Raw genomic sequence first — 17,078 nt, 5'->3', positions numbered from 1 at the left:
TGTGTGTGTGTGTGTGTGTGTGTGTGTGTGTGTGTGTGTGTGTGTGTGTGTGTGTGTGTGTAGGGGGAAGGAGCTAAGCTGGGTGAAAAAAGAAAATTACCAAGCACTTACCAGATGCTGGTATTGTGTGGGCACTTTCACAGATGTTATTTAATACACGAAAGGTGTGTTTTGTAAACCAAGGTGATTACGTGCAGAGAAACATGGTTCTTCTCTGGCTATTTTAAAATGTCTATTAATACAGTCCTAAACCAAATCTGGCCTTTAAATAGTTGATAATATTTTTAATGTACTTACAAATTTAATCTGAAAATATATTTTAAGTAATTCTCTGTAGTGTCTTCTCTTGATTTGAGGTGAATGGTGAGAACCAGCAAGTACATGATGAGAAGGATCGCTGTGAACGACCAGGGTGGGGAGCATGTGGATGATGGGGGTCAGCTAGGGAGCCTGGGGTCCAGTTTACACAACCATGAGCCTGTGGTTTAGGTCATCCTGGTGATTGGTGAGCCTCTACGACAGAGAGAGTGCTACTCTAAGCTAGATTTTTAAAGTTATTCTATAAATCAGTGTCTAAATAAAAATCAAGCCATATCCCTAGGAAGGATGTAGCTGTCTTAAATAACATGGTTCCAGATATCTCATTTTGGCACCCGAGGTTTAAGTTCATTTTTCTCCTATTCCTGGCTCTTCAGAAATTACTGATAATGTGTGTTCATTCTCTGAAAGCCCCATTTTCCTTAGGAGGCTGGTAATGACAGTCAAACTTGAATCCACATCAGACAAGTCCTGAGAATTATTTATAACCTATTCTCCACCTTATTGCTAGAAATAAGTCATGCCTTTCCCATTATTCTGACGTCTCATTTAATTTCATTTTAATCAATGAAATTCTCCCATCCTCAGTAAAAGTCTATAGGGAGACAGAGGTAGAAATGAGATACTCCATTGTTATCCATGGTTATTTATGAGTGGAAAAGTGAAGGTGATTTTTGTTTTGCTTTTTTCCCTGCTCTGAGCCTTTCTGAATGTTCAACGTTTTTAACGAGAGAGAGAGAGAGAGAGAGAGAGAGAGAGAGAGAGAGAGAAGAAAATTGATTGGAAAATAAGGAAGGCAGCTGGTAAACTGGGGTGTGTTCAGGACGAAAGGTCCCTTACCCCTTTAAATGAGGGGTTGTTTATATCTTTGTATGCATTTTTACTCCATTCTTCAAGCAAGTTTTGTGATCAGAACCCAAAGAAGACTAAATCCTGAAAATAGGAAGCAAAAACCTTGACCAGAGAGAGTGAAAGGAAGGAAAATTTAACTCCAGTGGTAATAACTTGGAGACAGGCCAATTCAGACAGCAAGGCCAGAGGTCTAAGCGATTTTTGTATGAACCATCTCTCCTGGGTATCTCCAGCAAAGAGGGCTGAGAAAATAAAAGCTCATATCCAGATTCATGCAAACCTTAATCCAGCCATAATTAGGAAGGACTGTGACTCCTGGGAAAAGAACTGCTCAGAAACAGTAAACACTAAGCAGTTCCCCAAACACTGGAAACAACCTCTTTTTTTTTTTTCAGTTGGTGACCAGCTGCTCATGGTTGAGAATTACATCATATTCAGTTAATTAAGTCACATTTTCTGCTCCATTAAATTGCTTCTCTTTCACATGATGGAATTCAATACTGTACTTTAGTGTTTCATGATATAAAGATCACTGTGGATTCCAGGTGTCCTACCAGCTGTAAATACACCCGTGAATTACTGGACCTAAAAAAACAAAACTTATTCCTTGAGTAAAACTTTTTCTCCAACAATAAGATGAGATAAATCTTGAAACTATTACTCCAGCCGTAATTTGCTGTGCAACCGAACTATTTGGACATAAGTTATCTCTGTTCCTTTGGCTAAACTGTAAGGTTGGTTTGAGGTACTGACCTCTGGACATTTTTTTTCGGTGATAGTCATTTTTGCCTACTTGTGCAAAATGCACACATTCTCCCAAACACACCTTTGTCCTGACAGGCCTGTCTGTATTTGAAGATACAGCTCTCCGGTGTCAAGCACATGTGGCTGCATGCTGGCCTTTAGTTGGGCGACACCTCTGTCCACTGTGCATGTGCAGCAATCATTGGGAGTTTTAGCCAACCAGGCTTTCACGGTGTTAAAGCACTGTGAATTTGCTGCTGGTGGGAGAAAACCTTGAAGAACAAGGAGAAGTAATTAATGGTGACCCTCTTGCCACTTAACTGAGCTAGATCAGACGTCAGACGTTCCCTATACTTGACCTCAAGTCTTCCCAGGGGGACGTCAGACGATCCCTATACTTGACCTCACGTCTTCCCAGTAGCTATGCAAGCTTAGTTTTAGGGTCGCTGTTTCACAGATGAAAATGGCCAGGCTCGGTTTACCTGTGCAAATCTGTGCACGTGAGAAATGGTGCCTGACCAAAGCCTGTGCGTTTTCCCCCCTTCCAGACTGCCTGGTGATTCATGGCTTCACAGAGTGCCTGAGAGCCTGTGGCGGGGGAGAACACCCAGCCCTCACTGGTAGAGGACCTGTTCCATACACCTCACTTCAGTGATTTTTTCCAGCCCATTAATTAGCTGATACCTGTAATGGCACTTCTCTGTTGGAATTAAGGTGTCGCAAACATTACCTCAGTATTAGTTGCTGGTGATAGTAAAAATAAGTAAATAAAAAGAAACCCAATCAATACTGAGGCACAGTGGTCCTTTAAACCGTAGGACAGTTTGCTGGGAAGTTTTAAATTAGTCTCTCCCTTAGTAGAAAAAGTAAATCCTCCAAAGCATAAATTTATTGATAAGTTTGTTTGTACTACAAGACTTCTGTGCTTTCTTAGAGGATTCATGGGAAGTTTGTTTAAATTATAAGTTGTCTTAGTACCTGAAAAATGTAACCTTTGAGGCTGAAAGTTGTATGAAACCGATCAGCAGTGTCTGGCACGTCCCACTGACCAAGCTGTCCTTGTGTGTTTTAAGAACCAGCTCCTGGCTGACCACGGACATAATCCCCTCATGAAAAAGGTTTTTGACGTCTACCTGTGTTTTCTTCAAAAACATCAGTCTGAAACGGCTTTGAAAAATGTCTTCACTGCCTTAAGGTCATTAATCTATAAGGTACGTTGTTTCACCAGGGAAGGTCACTCTTGATTCTCACCCATTCTTCTGTGTCTACCTGGAGCTGAACGGGGCACTTACCTCTCTGGGTTCTTTGCTTCCTCATGTCCATGTAGTTTCCCTCAACGTTCTATGAGCGGAGAGCGGACATGTGCGCAGCCCTATGCTATGAGGTCCTGAAATGCTGCAACTCCAAGCTGAGCTCCATCAGGACTGAGGCCTCCCAGCTGCTGTACTTCCTGATGAGGAACAACTTCGACTACACTGGCAAGAAGTCCTTTGTCCGGACGCATCTGCAGGTGCGTGTGCTTTAGCTTTCCAGGTCAAGTGTGCTGTGTGGAATTATGTTTTAGCAGGAAAATTTTGAGTGTCACATCTACCATGTTACCTCGGTGTAAGTATTGAACAATCTGGCCTCTAGATGGAAAATTCGAAAGTCACATTTACTGGTTTTATTTATTTCATCCTCCACATCGTAAGATTTGGGCCCAGGATGTGTTTCTATTGGTAAATTGACATTTAAATGTCGAATCAATGTTCGACTGACCGAAATTCTACTGAGTAAAGATTTATAGAACCTATGAGAGGATACCTCATAGTAAACATCTTAGGTAAGACACAGAAAGCCCAAAGTGACTCTTTTCTGTCTTCCTTCTGTTGACACACCTGCCATCCCTCCAGAGTTAGTGTCCCAAATTCTCTGCTCTGTGAACCAGGCCAGATACTGAAGATTCTTATATATTTTTGTAGACTTTCTTTTTCTACAAACACATATAGGCGTGCCTTCTCCGTCTCTGTACTTACTCTTTTTTTTAAAAAACAAATGTTTATTGCTTGCAAACTGTGTGCTGGGATTCATGGATACAACCATGAACAAAACCGGACCTCTCCTGGTCCTCACAGAGTGTCATCTACTGGAGGACAGACAGACACTGAGGCCCTTGTGCTGTGTGCCCAGTCCCCTAACAGAGGAACTCGAGTGCCCCAGGGAGGGGACCAGGGGGCTTCCCATGGGATGTGACACGTGAAGAGGGGTTTGGGGGTGAGCATGTTCCAGGCCACGCATGTACCATGGGAAAGGGACCATCCAGGGGACGAGAGAAGGTCCTTACAGTGGAGGTGAGAGTATGGGTGAGAACAAGTTGAGATGGCAACATTGCCCATTTGGAGGGATCGCCTGGACTCCAGGCTGAGAATGGATCAGAGAGTCAAGGCCTTAAATCGGGAGATGGTGGGGAAACCATGGTTAAATTTAGGCCAGAGAGGATGCTGTCCTGGGTCAGGCGTGGTGAGGTTAGAAGGGAGAGGAGATTGAGTTGGCAATACTTAGTGATTGATTATACCTGGGTGTGGTGAAGGTAAAGGATGAGAAGGGGCAATGGGGGGAGAGGCATGGTCCACGGTTTAGCTGAGTAACTGGGTAAAGGCAGTGCTATTTGTTGTTTTTTTTGTGTTTTTTTTGCGGTACGCGGGCCTCTCACTGCTGTGGCCCCTCCCGCTGCGGAGCACAGGCTCCGGACGCGCAGGCTCAGCGGCCATGGCTCACGGGCCCAGCCGCTCCGTGGCATGTGGGATCCTCCCGGACCGGGGCACGAACCCGCGTCCCCTGCATCGGCGGGCGGACTCTCAACCACCGCGCCACCAGGGAAGCCCAAGGCGGTGCTATTTATAGACCCCCCAAAAGATTCCCCCACTGCATAGTTCATATGTACATGTTTTAATAATAAATGCAAAAGACAGTCCACTTACTGAATATTTGGTACATATAAATTCAAGCCAAAAATCAAAGAGGTAAATAATAAGGTCTTCCTTTTTATTAGAGAAAGTGACAGGTAAGTAACCATCCAAGTGATACGGGCTTATCTGATTCTCATCCCTCTACACTCTCCTGATTAGCATTTTGATGTGCAAAATGCTAATGGGAGGGTAGCAGAATCACCTTCTAGAATAATTCGTGGAAGGGGGCAGATGACTCAGACATTGTTTCCCACGCTGGAGCGATCCTTGTTCGCAGCTTCCCCGTTGCCCCATCCCCGTGCGCATCCTAACCAAAGCCAGGAGCTGAGCCTGGGGCGTCACTTGAAGGTTGCTCACTTGATTTGCTCACGTTTGTGTGTCCCTAAGGTCATTATTTCCGTCAGCCAACTGATAGCAGACGTTGTTGGCATTGGGGGAACCAGATTCCAACAGTCCTTGTCTATCATCAACAACTGTGCCAACAGTGACAGGCTCATCAAGGTGGGTGGCCCGGTCTCGTTTTGTGTTTTACCCCCAAAACTCCGCCTCATCATCTGATATGTATGCACACAGACAGAATGCAGCTGAAAGCCCCGTGTCCCCCTCCACCCTTGTTGCAGCACACCACCTTCTCCTCGGACGTGAAGGACCTGACCAAAAGGATCCGCACGGTTCTGATGGCCACGGCCCAGATGAAGGAGCACGAGAATGACCCAGAGATGCTGGTGGACCTCCAGTACAGCCTGGCCAAGTCCTACGCCAGCACCCCCGAGCTCCGGAAGACGTGGCTGGACAGCATGGCCCGGATCCATGTCAAAAACGGGGACCTGTCCGAGGTAGCCCTGCAAGCCTGTCAATCCGGGCTTTTGAGAAAACAAATTGTGTCCCATTCACTGAAGGAAGACAATTATGAGAAAAATTTCCTAGTAATTCAAAGAAGCCAGTTAAAAATATGTGATACTTTAAACAGTGTTGGGCTCGGGGTTCCTTCATGGTCATCTAAGCATTTTAACAATTTACAACATCTTAAGGGGACGTCTCCACCACAAAAGAGCAGTGTTTGAAGGCTCTTAGAGAACATCCATGCTCACACAGGTGCCTGCTAGTTAGGTGCACTCAGTTTCTGCATCAGAACTCCTCTCTAGATCTAAAATTCAGCTATTTTATGATAAAATTACATTTCCCTGTATCGAAGTCATGACAGGGCATTGCTTTTTCCTGTTTGAGGTAGTCAGTTTCTGTCTGTAGTCGTGGCAGATGTCAGAGCTCCCTCATGGACAGAGCTGCACAGTTCAATAAGCGACAGCATGGCGGGGGCAGAGGGGGAGTGTGGGCTCCAAGGCAGACTGGATCCCAGATCCAACATTGACTAACTCGGTGACATTGAGCCAGTTCTTAACCCCTCCGTGTCTCTAAGACATCATCTGTAAAATGGGGGAAATTAAGGAAAACAGTAGGCTGTAAGGCGGGAAGTATTCATGTTCCCATGAAAACTCTGCTCAGGATTCATGCCTGAGGCATTTAGGTATGATGAACAGTACTACCAAAGAACTGTGCTTTTACTTTTAAACTTCTCTAACTGTTTAAATTAGTAAAATTGTGTTCTGTATCTGAAAATTTTATGTAACTATTTTTACCTATTGATTATTCAAAGAGTCCATTCTGTTTGACCATAGGTTTAATCTAAAATATACATTAGTCATAATGAAAATGAATTACATACTGTTAGTAGTAGTAATTTTTCTATCATTCTGACAAGAACCAGGGCTCAGACATTGGAACCTTCTGGTAGGTTCATTTCCAACGGCTATCTTTAATGTTTTGTAAACCATGGCAACTTGGTGAAAAGAATTTATTTTTATTTTTTCTTTTGTTTTAAGGTGTTTATAATGTTATCCATTTAACATAAAATAATATTTTCATTTAGAATTTTTGGAAAAAGTTATAACTTCATCTCTGAATCTAAGAATGCACATGCCTTTTCTTCAAATGATCCTCTTTTCCCTTTAAGAGAAATAATGCTGAAATTTTATAGTAAGAAAAAATGCTTTTTAAAAATCTTTTATATTTAAATTTAATAATTTTAAATAGAAATAGGTCTTAGCAAATTTACTGCCATTTGTCTCAATTCAAAGTTTAAAAATTTCAATTTATTTGAATTGTTCTACTTTTTTCAAAAGGTAAGATGTCGGCCATTAGAAACACTAGTTGATGCCTTGAGATCTAATATAAGTACATGTAGTCATTAGATTTCTGTTTGTGAGCATTGTGACCATTCTTTATAATTGGTGATTCTGAAACGTGTCTTTTGTTTTAGGCAGCAATGTGCTATGTCCATGTCACAGCCCTGGTGGCAGAATATCTCACACGGAAAGGTAAGAAACGATTCCTGGGTTTTGTGAAATAAATATAAAATTGCACAAAGCAGCAAAGACAAGTGAGAGCCATTAAGAAAGATGTGGACGTGGGGGATTTCTGTGTGTGTGTATGTGTATGTGTACACTGTACTCATTGTTTTATTCACTGGTGTGACATTTGCTTGATGTGGTAGGCACCGCAGAAATGCAAAACAAAAGTAGGTGGCATTTTGTCATATAACCTCTTATTAATAACTCCATATTGCAAATACTAGTTAATGAGCTTGGCATCTGGGAGTCCCTGACCAGCCAGTCTCCAGCTGAAAAGATTTTATTTTCCCTTAAGATAGTTCCCACCGGAACTGTTTATCAGTCAAAAGGCAGCTGTAACAGGAGGTGATCAGGCAGTATTTTCTGGAGCACAGCCCGGTCGGCTTTGCTGTGTGCGAAGGCAGCTTGCAGGCTTGAAACCTTGCCGCCCCATGGAAGGAGCTGGCAGGAGTGAGTGCCACCCACCTGTGTGCTAAGTGCTTGTTCCCACGTTAGCAGGCCGCGAGTTCTGTCACGGCTCCTCTGGTTCAACACCAGTTGCTCGTTTCCACTTCAAATTTGAGAACACGGGGCTTTTAGAAAGGCCAATTGTGTTCATGTGTGTACTGGAGCATGGCTGCACCAGATCTGGCTAATTCCTTCACAATGTGAGGAAACCACAGATGGCCAGGTCAGGGAATTTCTATCTTTCTGGTACAGCTGGGTCTTTGGAATGGAATCTAAGGGCATCTAGGCTTGTCATACGTCAGAGCTGGAAGGAGAAAGAAACCAGGGAGGGGCTCTGTATTCTCTTACTGCCAGCACGATTTCCTGTTGAGACCTTCTGTCGGGTAATACATCTCCTCACGTTCAGAAGCAGACCTAGCCCTCCAGCTGGAGCCGTCCTTCCTCCCCTGCAGCCACAGCATCTGCCAGAGGAGGCGCCGGGGAGGTGAGCTGAGAGCGGGCCGGCCGCCCCGTCCCTGTGACACTCAGACGTATGGGGTTTCTCTTTCAACTCTGCTGGGATGGACTTGGCTCTCCTTCCCTCCCTTCTTTTCCTGGCCACTCCGGTTTGATGGCAGGCAAGGAGAAGAAAGCACTTTGGCCACCATTGTCGTTCCACCAGAGCTGAGTTGTATGTTTAAATCTACTCTGTAGCCAAAAACATGGACGGTTGGATTTTATAGTTTTGCTTTTCTGTACACTCATGTATCCTCAAGCTCCCACGTTAGTGCTTTGCATAGGGGAATCTTTGTCTCCATGCAACAAAAGCAAGGTGAAAGCTGGACATTGGCAGAGATGCTAGACAACCCATGAAGGGGCTGGAAACCTTGACCATGTGCAGCAGAAACATCTCTGACTTTAGGGTCCACTCTTCCAAGACTTGATTTCAAACTGCTCTGTGTTCCTTTTTCTCCTGAAGCATGGGAGGCCTCAGCTCAGGTTTCGGCTTCTGTTGTACTGTAAGCAGCAAAATCTCAGTAGAGCAGGAGGACGCTTCAGGCCCTTCTTCACTTGATCGTTTTTGCCCAGCTGACATTGTCCACGCGACGTGAAACTTTCCCCAGCGACTCCATGGGAGGAAAGGCCTCTTCTTACCCCTCAGCCTGCTGACGTGGAACCAGCCAAGGCAGCCCCTCAGCTCACGGCTGCGGCCATTGAGTCACATCTTGGTAGACTGCTTCCTGCAGGAGAAGGGCGAGTTCTAATCTGAGTTCTGGGTTACCCCAGCCAGAGTAGGAGAGATGACAGCTGGAAGTAAACAGAGTTGTTTTTGAGTCTCTATTTCTCTGATTGGCTTTGGCTTCTTTATTTTTCTTGGTATCTGAGCATGGGTCATTTTAGCACATCAAACTATCGTTGTTATTACCTTGCTATTAATTTGATTCAATACCTATTTCAGTTTATTTAAGGATTACATACATTTTAATAAAGGTGGGTGAAAAATAAAAAAAAAAACTGAGGGCGGTGAGGGTTAAATATTGAGGAAGCGAATGAAGGAAAGCACACAGTGGCGCCCAGGCTCCCCTTGGGAACGCTGGCCTGAGACTTCAAGATCGGTCCTCGTTCAACCCAGAAACAAACAGGGCAGGAAGAAGCCTCGCGGTTCATCCACTTTCAGGTTGATAGCTCCAACTGTCTCTCCTGCTCTCTCAATTCTAGGCATGTTTAGACAAGGATGCACAGCTTTCAGGGTGATCACCCCGAACATAGATGAGGAGGCCTCCATGATGGAAGACGTTGGCATGCAGGACGTCCACTTCAACGAGGTGAGCGCCGCAGCCCACGAGGGCTCTGGTCACCCCAGTGTCTCGGGTGCTGCCGTTCACCCGCCCCTGCACCAAACTGGGATTTTCTGCTGTGTACACACTTCACTCTAAGATAATTCTCCAGATCACTGAAACTGAACAGTGGAAGCTTCTGCCATTCCCATTCCCAGGAACTCCCCCTTTCCTCTGGAGAGGGTCTGAGGAGCTAGTTAATAGTGAAGTGAGGCTGAGCTTGAACACTTGGGGTAAAAGGCCCAGTGTTGTGAATCATAAAGTTTCTCATTCTTCGCAACAGTTAATTTCTCTGGTTCCTGGGTTTTATTTCTGACTTTTAGATCAGTGTCTCCAACACAAGATATCTCCCCGATGTCCCCAAACATGCAAGGCCGTGAGAGGCCAGACTGGGCTCAGGGGCAGAGCAGCCCCTGTCCAGGCCCCCAGTTCTCTGCCCCCACTTGAGTGCTGTCAGCTAGGGTCTGTGCACCATGAGTAGATAAGACCACCCTTGCCCACCCCCCATAGAGACCAGAAAGTTTGACTTTAGATCATTGTGGCAATTTTTGCAAGTTTCTTGCCAAAACAGGATCACCCTGCAGCCACTTAAAATCTGAAACTAGAGAGTTCTGAAATACAGCTAGGAATTTGAACAAATGCCAGTTTTCTGTGTGCGTGTTTCTTCATGTGGAGAGAAAGAACAGAGAAAGGAGTAAATGTCTTCTGCCTCTGTTATACTTGTGTTTATGATGTGGAAGTCCTGCAATTAATATCAGGACTTTTGATCACGTTCATGCTGGTAAGCGGGGCCCGTGAGCAAACATCCTCCGTGACACTGACCATCCATGAATCAGCGATTCTCAAAAGTGTGGTCCTGGGGTCCCCGAGACCCTTTCAGGAAGTCTTTGAGGTCCTTACTTTTCCAGTTGAATGTCTCTGTGAGGCTGGATTTTCTTTGTCCACATCACCTAGAACAACATGTTGAAGAGGTTGAATGCAGAAGCAGAGACAGGAATCCAGGCTTCTCCTACGAAGTCAGACATCAGAGCTGCAAAAAATGTAAAACAATGCCACTCTTCTCCTTAATTTTTTTTTTGAAAATGTTATTTTTTCATTAAAAGTGTTATTTTCATTAACATGTCATAGGCTTGTTATCTTAGTTTAAGGTGATAGATCTTTTTACTTTTTTTTCAGTTTTCATTCCTAATATTGTAAATATTGAGGGATAACACCCATGTATACAAAAGTTCTCGGCTATTTTTAAAGAATTCTCAATAATGTTTATGCTATATAAAGGGACCTTAAGCCTCAAAAGTTTAAGAACCACTGCCAAAAATTGTCTAGTCTCAAATGACCCTCTAAATTAAAAATTAACTGTGAGAAAGAAGGATAATATATTGAGTGATTTCACATTTAAAAATTAAAATAATTTTAACCAAAATACATGAAGTTCTCTAAGTATTCTGAAGGGGAAAAAAAAAAACCAGTTGGTTATTACATGGTCTTAACAGTTCAGCTGTTTCTCCACCTTGAAATGCCTGGCCCGATGGTAATTTTTCATTTTTTACTCTGATGTGTGTGCCTGTCCCTTAGGCAACAAGGCCCGCACGCTCTTGGCTTTGAACTCCTCGCTTCAAGGAGGGTTTGCACTAGGTTTTTCCCTGAAAAGAGGCTTGAACGCATTGTTTCCTTGGAGAAACCACCCTTGTTCCCCGCTGACCAGTCAGTCCTCCGGAGCGCAGCACTTTGTTTAGATTCGATAAGGAAAACAGCAATGCCAAGAACAACTAAAGATTCGAAAGTAAATAGCTCTGGGTAACTGTCGTCTGGAATGATAACATGAAGTTCAGGTTTGCTCATCGGATTAAGTAATAGTCTCTGCAGCCTAGGGAATGAGCCCTGTGGAATCAAGGGCGGGCTTGATTGGGGAAGTTTGTGGATGGCACCCACTCTGAGTAATAACTGAACATGTGACAGGGATAACTTTATCAGTTATTTTCAGAATATGGATTTTCCACCCTGTCCTTGAAGCGTAAAGTTGGTAAATCTTTAACAAGGTCCATAGTACACGACGATTTATCCTGATTAGGATGTGGCACAGGGGGTTGTAAAGCCCCAAGCAAGCCCTGCACATTGAGAGTGAAAGTAGCCAGCAGTGAACAAAGAACGAGTTCCAAAAGTCACGAAAGCAGAAACTGCCACGTAGTTTTTGCTTTGGCTCTCAAGACGTTTCAAGAAAAAGGGAAAGTCGAATATCTCTGCCAGAGGAGGAGTTTTGGGGAAGGCTGATGGGAATAGGTGTAGAACAATAGTTTAATAAAAATCATTGCCCTGTTAATGTGCATTATTAGATATATTTAAATGTCTAAGATGCTCTCCTAATATGATTTTAGAGGCACTACCTAAAAATGCACAGTTCTCCTAGGAGGAGACCTCAGATGAGTTTTTATTGGTAGCAGTCCATCTTCCTTGACTCTGATCTGAGGAGCGAACTCCCCCACAGCTGCTTTTGATTAAAGAGAAATGTTCCATTCCTGTTGACATTTTGTTTCACAAATTGGAGCCTATGCAGATTGAAGAATTCTGAGTTTCCTATGGTGACAAAATTCCATGCAGCCCATGTTGTTTTGAGATCCCTCCCTCATTATCCCATACAGGCAGAGTCCTAGAAGGAAATCGGTAGCACTCTCAGAAATTGAAGCAAGTCTAACAAAGGGACTATTTTGAAAAGTTTGGTCAGGGTTTAGGGAAACCAACAAGGAATATTGCAGAACCCTGGAGGTTAGCAACAGCTGGATTGCCACTGTCAACCTGTGGGCTAAGGGAGCGGGGAGAGAGAAACTACACAGAGGGGCCACCTGCCCCGGCTCAGTCCTGGCATGGGGGCAGGGAGGGAGGCACCCCCTCCCCACACTCTCCTTCTGCCCACCAGTCTCCTGCTGGCCTTCCACTGGCTGAGCCCAGCAGGCAGGCCAGCAGTCCTGGTGCGTCGGCCCGCATGGCAGAGAGTGAGGTAGGAACGGGGCCAAAAGAGACTCTAGTGGGGAAATGGAAAATACAGTCCATCCTCATTATTTGCCCAGTTGCGAAAATTTCTTTGTTACCCCAGAATCAGCATGCACTGAGGTGCTTTTACAGTTATTTGGGGACATGGCACAAAGCAGCAAAAAATTTGAGGCCACACGTTCCCATCTGAGGCTGAACAGGCAACACTCTGCCTCCTTGTTTCAGCTCGTGCTGTAAACAGGGGTCCTTCTCTGGCCCCCTAGCATGGTGCTGAAGTGCTGTCCAGTGTTCCTGAGCTCAGGAAGGTGATGTGCCTTACAGAGAAAATACTTGGCAGATAAGCTCTGTTCAGGCAGGAGTTACAGTGCTTTGGGTCGTGGGTTCACTATTAATGAATCAACAATATGTACTGAATGAGGTGTCTTTAAACAGAAACACACATAAAACATGGTTATGTACTAATCAATTGCCAAAAATTTTGTAACCAGAGGCTCTCTGGAGCCTAATCCTGTATTTCCCCGAGAAGGGGGTGTTCCGTGTTCACATTCGGTGTCGGTGGTGACCATAGAACATAACCACAGCAAATAATGAGGATCAACTGTATTTGGCACCCTCAAGTGTTGTTTCACAGACCAGCAACGGTGAGGTTCACCAGGCAGGTCACTGACTTGTCTTAGCCAAACTGCATCTACTCAGAAATAACAAACATAAAATGTTTATACCTACAGAACATCCCAAGAGAGAGTTAGCAACAAAACACATTCTGTGGTTCCTCTGTTTACATCTCATCCAAGCCTGGCAATTTTCTGTAACCCTGTAGAGTGGTCTAAGCATCTACTTTTCCTTGACCGAGAGTGTTCTTAGAACCACCAAAGTTATATAGCATATCTTCACTTTTATAATGCTTCTGGAAAACAATAGCAGTAGGGAACGTGGCCCATGGAACTTGTCTGACTGCTCTACCTTGTCTCATACCAGGACATATTGCCCTGCTTCGTGTTGCAAATATCTCCTAAGCTTCCTTATGCTGGAGAGACAAGGGTGAGCATGATGTGGTCCCTCCCTCAGCACACAACACTGCTTCTGATGCTTTCTTGCCATTGAGGAGAAACACCGAAACCACGGTCCCTTAGAATCTGAATGGAAAGTTGTCTCAGTTCTTTGTGGCTTAGAAATTTCTACATTTATGTGTGTTGATTCACTCCATAAACTAGCTATGTACCATGTGCCAGCTCAGTGATATATGAGGGAGGTGCCTGTCTTAGAAAGTTTGGCCTAGTGTGCTAGTCCTCAAGCTTTAGTGTGCTTAAAAATTACGTAGATTCCTGTTACAAATACAGATTCCCATTCTAACCCACCCCCACCCATCCCCAGATTTAGTAGGGTGACTGTAGCGCCTGGGAATTTGTATTTTAACAAGCATCCCAGGTGATTATTCCGATACAAAGGATCTTCGACTCTATCTTGAGAAACAGTAATATAGTGGAAGTGTGAATGATGCCATGATGTGCGCCATTGCCCAAGCCAGGTCACATGCTTACGGTTATTCCCAAATAGTAGATAAAAGAGACAGCTAGCTTCATAAGAAAGGTTAAATTAAATCAGTCAGTCCTAAGATGGGGCAAATATTATTTAAGTGAAAAAATTTAAATACACTGCAAATACACAGGCTCATAATGCATTTTCAGGCACACCCATGCACAGCATTAGTGAGCTATTTCCACAGACAGGTGCTCGGTGCCGTCAACTGCATGGCTGTGGCACACCTAAAAATGACTGGCTAATTACGTTTTAAACAGCTTCCTGAATAGCTTATGAGCTTAGTGTACCGAGATCTTTTTAAGTCTAGTCTAATATCATAAAATGTATACTTTCCAGGTGCGTAAAGCTCATTGAGGTTTTTTTTTTTTTCCCCGACCAGTAATTACTGATAGTTCTTTGCGTGTATTGACAATTTAGAAAAAAAATAACTTGGCATTTAGATTTTAAACAAGGGGGAAAACTATCAGACTTTCTGTATGATCGCCTTTCAAGGTCACCACCACTCTGACCGCTGTCAGTGTAAGTTCTGGTTTTCAAGTGATTGCTGAGAATTCAAAGTAAATTAATACGTGGAATTTCTGTTGAGAATATTATTCATATATGCCCGATGTTTAGTTACTATGATGTCTTAGTTTTTATGACTCTTTATAATTTTGTGTTGACATATGGTCTCTCAAACTTAGCTGTCTATGATTGCTGGTTATTTCTATTCAAAGAATTGTTACTTGATGCACCAGCTCTAAACGTCTGGGTATAGAGTTGACATTAGCTTGAATAATTTACGTTACCAAATTAAGCTTTGATGCTCAGTAATCCATACTCTACCTTTATGAGAGAAGGACTTACCTTTTATTAAAATAAAAGCCATTTTTAGTTTGTTATTGGGTAAAATCTCTAACTACTCTGCTTTTTATAGTATACATTACCGTTTTCTACAATAAAAAGTGATATTCAGACTGATACACTATAGATCCTGAATGTCTCCTGAATCAAAAGCAAAGATAAAATAATGTCCAGTAGCATATATAGGTTGATGATGTACTATTTCCTAATTCTTAATTACCATCAAATTGTGATACTTATAGTTATTTACTAAGCTGTATTCACTCTATGACACATTACTGTTTTCCAACCCTTCTGGGAAGTGTCCCTGGTTGAAGTCTACTTTTTTGTACCAAATATGGCAGATTTTTCCCTAGTGAACTGAATTGTCCATAGTATTGATATGCCACATGAATTCAGGTTTCGTCGTTATTAAACTTCCCTTGTGTTTCTGGTTTGACAAATGAGTAAAAGTAGTATTCAAATCTTAGTCTCACAATTAGGAGCATTTGGCCCAGGAGATTACTCATAAACTCTATTTGATATATATTTAAGTGACTAAATCTAGAACCATTCAAAATATACCTGAAAGGCTGCTATACGCAGACGCCTTATGAGGATAGACAGAACATCATTTTAAAATCAAGTAACATCTTCCTTATATAATACTTCCTTGTTGTGATAGTGGATGTATGTCTGTGTGCATTTTCATTTCTCATAAAATTATCTATTTCAATTATTTATTTCTAGAAAACTTTTGAGTGTGGCTATTTAATCTGTGTATTTAATCTTTCCACCTCCCCGACCTCATCTCTCTGCCCTGTTTGACTCAGATTTTATACTCTGGCCCTCAGACTACTTATAAATTTCTCACACACCATGCTGCCATCTCTCCCATGTCTCTGCCCAGGCTGTTCCCTCTCCCTGGAATGTCTCCCCCCTCTTCCTTGCTATTCCCACCTTTCACTTTGACCTCACTAACTCCTGACGATGTGTAAGACTCAGCCAGTCATCACTTTCTGCAACCTTCCATGGCCCCCCATCCCCCATCACTGGATAAGGTGCTGCTCCTCTCCGCATCCCTGATTCCCTGCGCATTTATCAGCATACTCACCACCATCTTTTGTAATCTCTTTATGGATCTGCATAGAGATCTGAGCTTTATGAGCAGGAAGTGCTCTCTTCACGTGATTCTTGGCCTCCCCTGGACTCACTCAGAGACACACAGACTACTGTTAAGTCAGTAAATGCCTACTGCTCTCAGTTCAGAGTGTCTACACTTCTGACTTGCAGTTTGGCACATATTTGAAATCACTGTGGTTTTCTCTGTCCTCAGTATCTTAGCATGCATGTCAGATCTCTTCCAGTCGGTGGTCATGAGTCTCTAGTCTATCAGTTCTAGCTGCTTCGAAGGACAACCTCTCTGTGTCTTTGAGGGCCTCCTCCTCAAAGCCAGTTTCGTGTATACCACATAACCTGAAAAACTATCCCAAACCCACCCCCAGCTCATGTTTAGTAAAAATCTACAGAGCCATTTTTATAAATTACAGAAACTTAAATTTTATTTATATAGGTTTGCTTTATAAACCCAGTGTCGAGTACAGTGCCTTGTACCTAGTAGCTTCTTGGTAAAATGTGTGAATGAATGAATGAAAGAATCAAGTTAATGATGTGGTAGTGACTGTGCCTGGTTATAACATTTATAACTCTTTGAGAAGAATGTTCAATTTTCTATCAGATTATATTAAAGTTACTCGAGTCTTATTGTGCTGTAACTGCTAAGCATGGAGTTAAGAACCTTTAGGTCTCTCTGATCCCATCCACAATAAATAGGGTGTCATCATTGTGTATTTACATCTACAGTGTGAACCATACTATAGTTTGAACAAAACCCAGTAGTGAGAAAAGAAGGGGCCAAATGAGTAGTCTGTAAGTTAAACCTAAGAATAGCTTTAAGATGGGTAAATTTCCATGCCTTGACTATTTTGTTATCAGAAGAATTCCTTGGTTGTACAGCATTCTCATCCCTGATGGGAAATTAGGTCTTCTCAGAATTCGTTCACCTCTGCTGTAGTCCCACAGCATCACTGAGAATGAAGATGCTCAATAAATATCCAGTGCAGTGTCTGTGATCTAAGATATGTAAGAATTGCAAGGCTTTGATAAAGGACTCGTTTCCCTACAGCGAAGGA

The 17,078-nt window shown here is 43.2% G+C and overlaps 1 protein-coding gene across 1 annotated transcript in view; it reads left to right on the top strand.

Moving 5' to 3' along the window:
• DOCK9 (dedicator of cytokinesis 9) overlaps positions 1–17,078 on the top strand; it is a 176,829-nt gene that overhangs the window by 138,566 nt on the left and 21,185 nt on the right. The window contains exons 40-45 of the mRNA XM_007467228.1: positions 2,988–3,125; positions 3,242–3,424; positions 5,250–5,363; positions 5,483–5,698; positions 7,180–7,237; positions 9,416–9,522. Coding sequence (XP_007467290.1) covers positions 2,988–3,125; positions 3,242–3,424; positions 5,250–5,363; positions 5,483–5,698; positions 7,180–7,237; positions 9,416–9,522 — 816 coding nt within the window. The remainder of the gene's footprint in view (positions 1–2,987; positions 3,126–3,241; positions 3,425–5,249; positions 5,364–5,482; positions 5,699–7,179; positions 7,238–9,415; positions 9,523–17,078) is intronic.

Source organism: Lipotes vexillifer, unplaced genomic scaffold, assembly GCF_000442215.2.
Source record: "Lipotes vexillifer unplaced genomic scaffold, Lipotes_vexillifer_v1.1 scaffold291, whole genome shotgun sequence".
In the NCBI taxonomy this organism is placed as follows: Eukaryota; Metazoa; Chordata; class Mammalia; order Artiodactyla; family Lipotidae; genus Lipotes; species Lipotes vexillifer.
The sequence above is the reverse complement of the archived record's forward strand: the minus strand, read 5'-3'. Positions and strand labels throughout refer to the sequence as shown.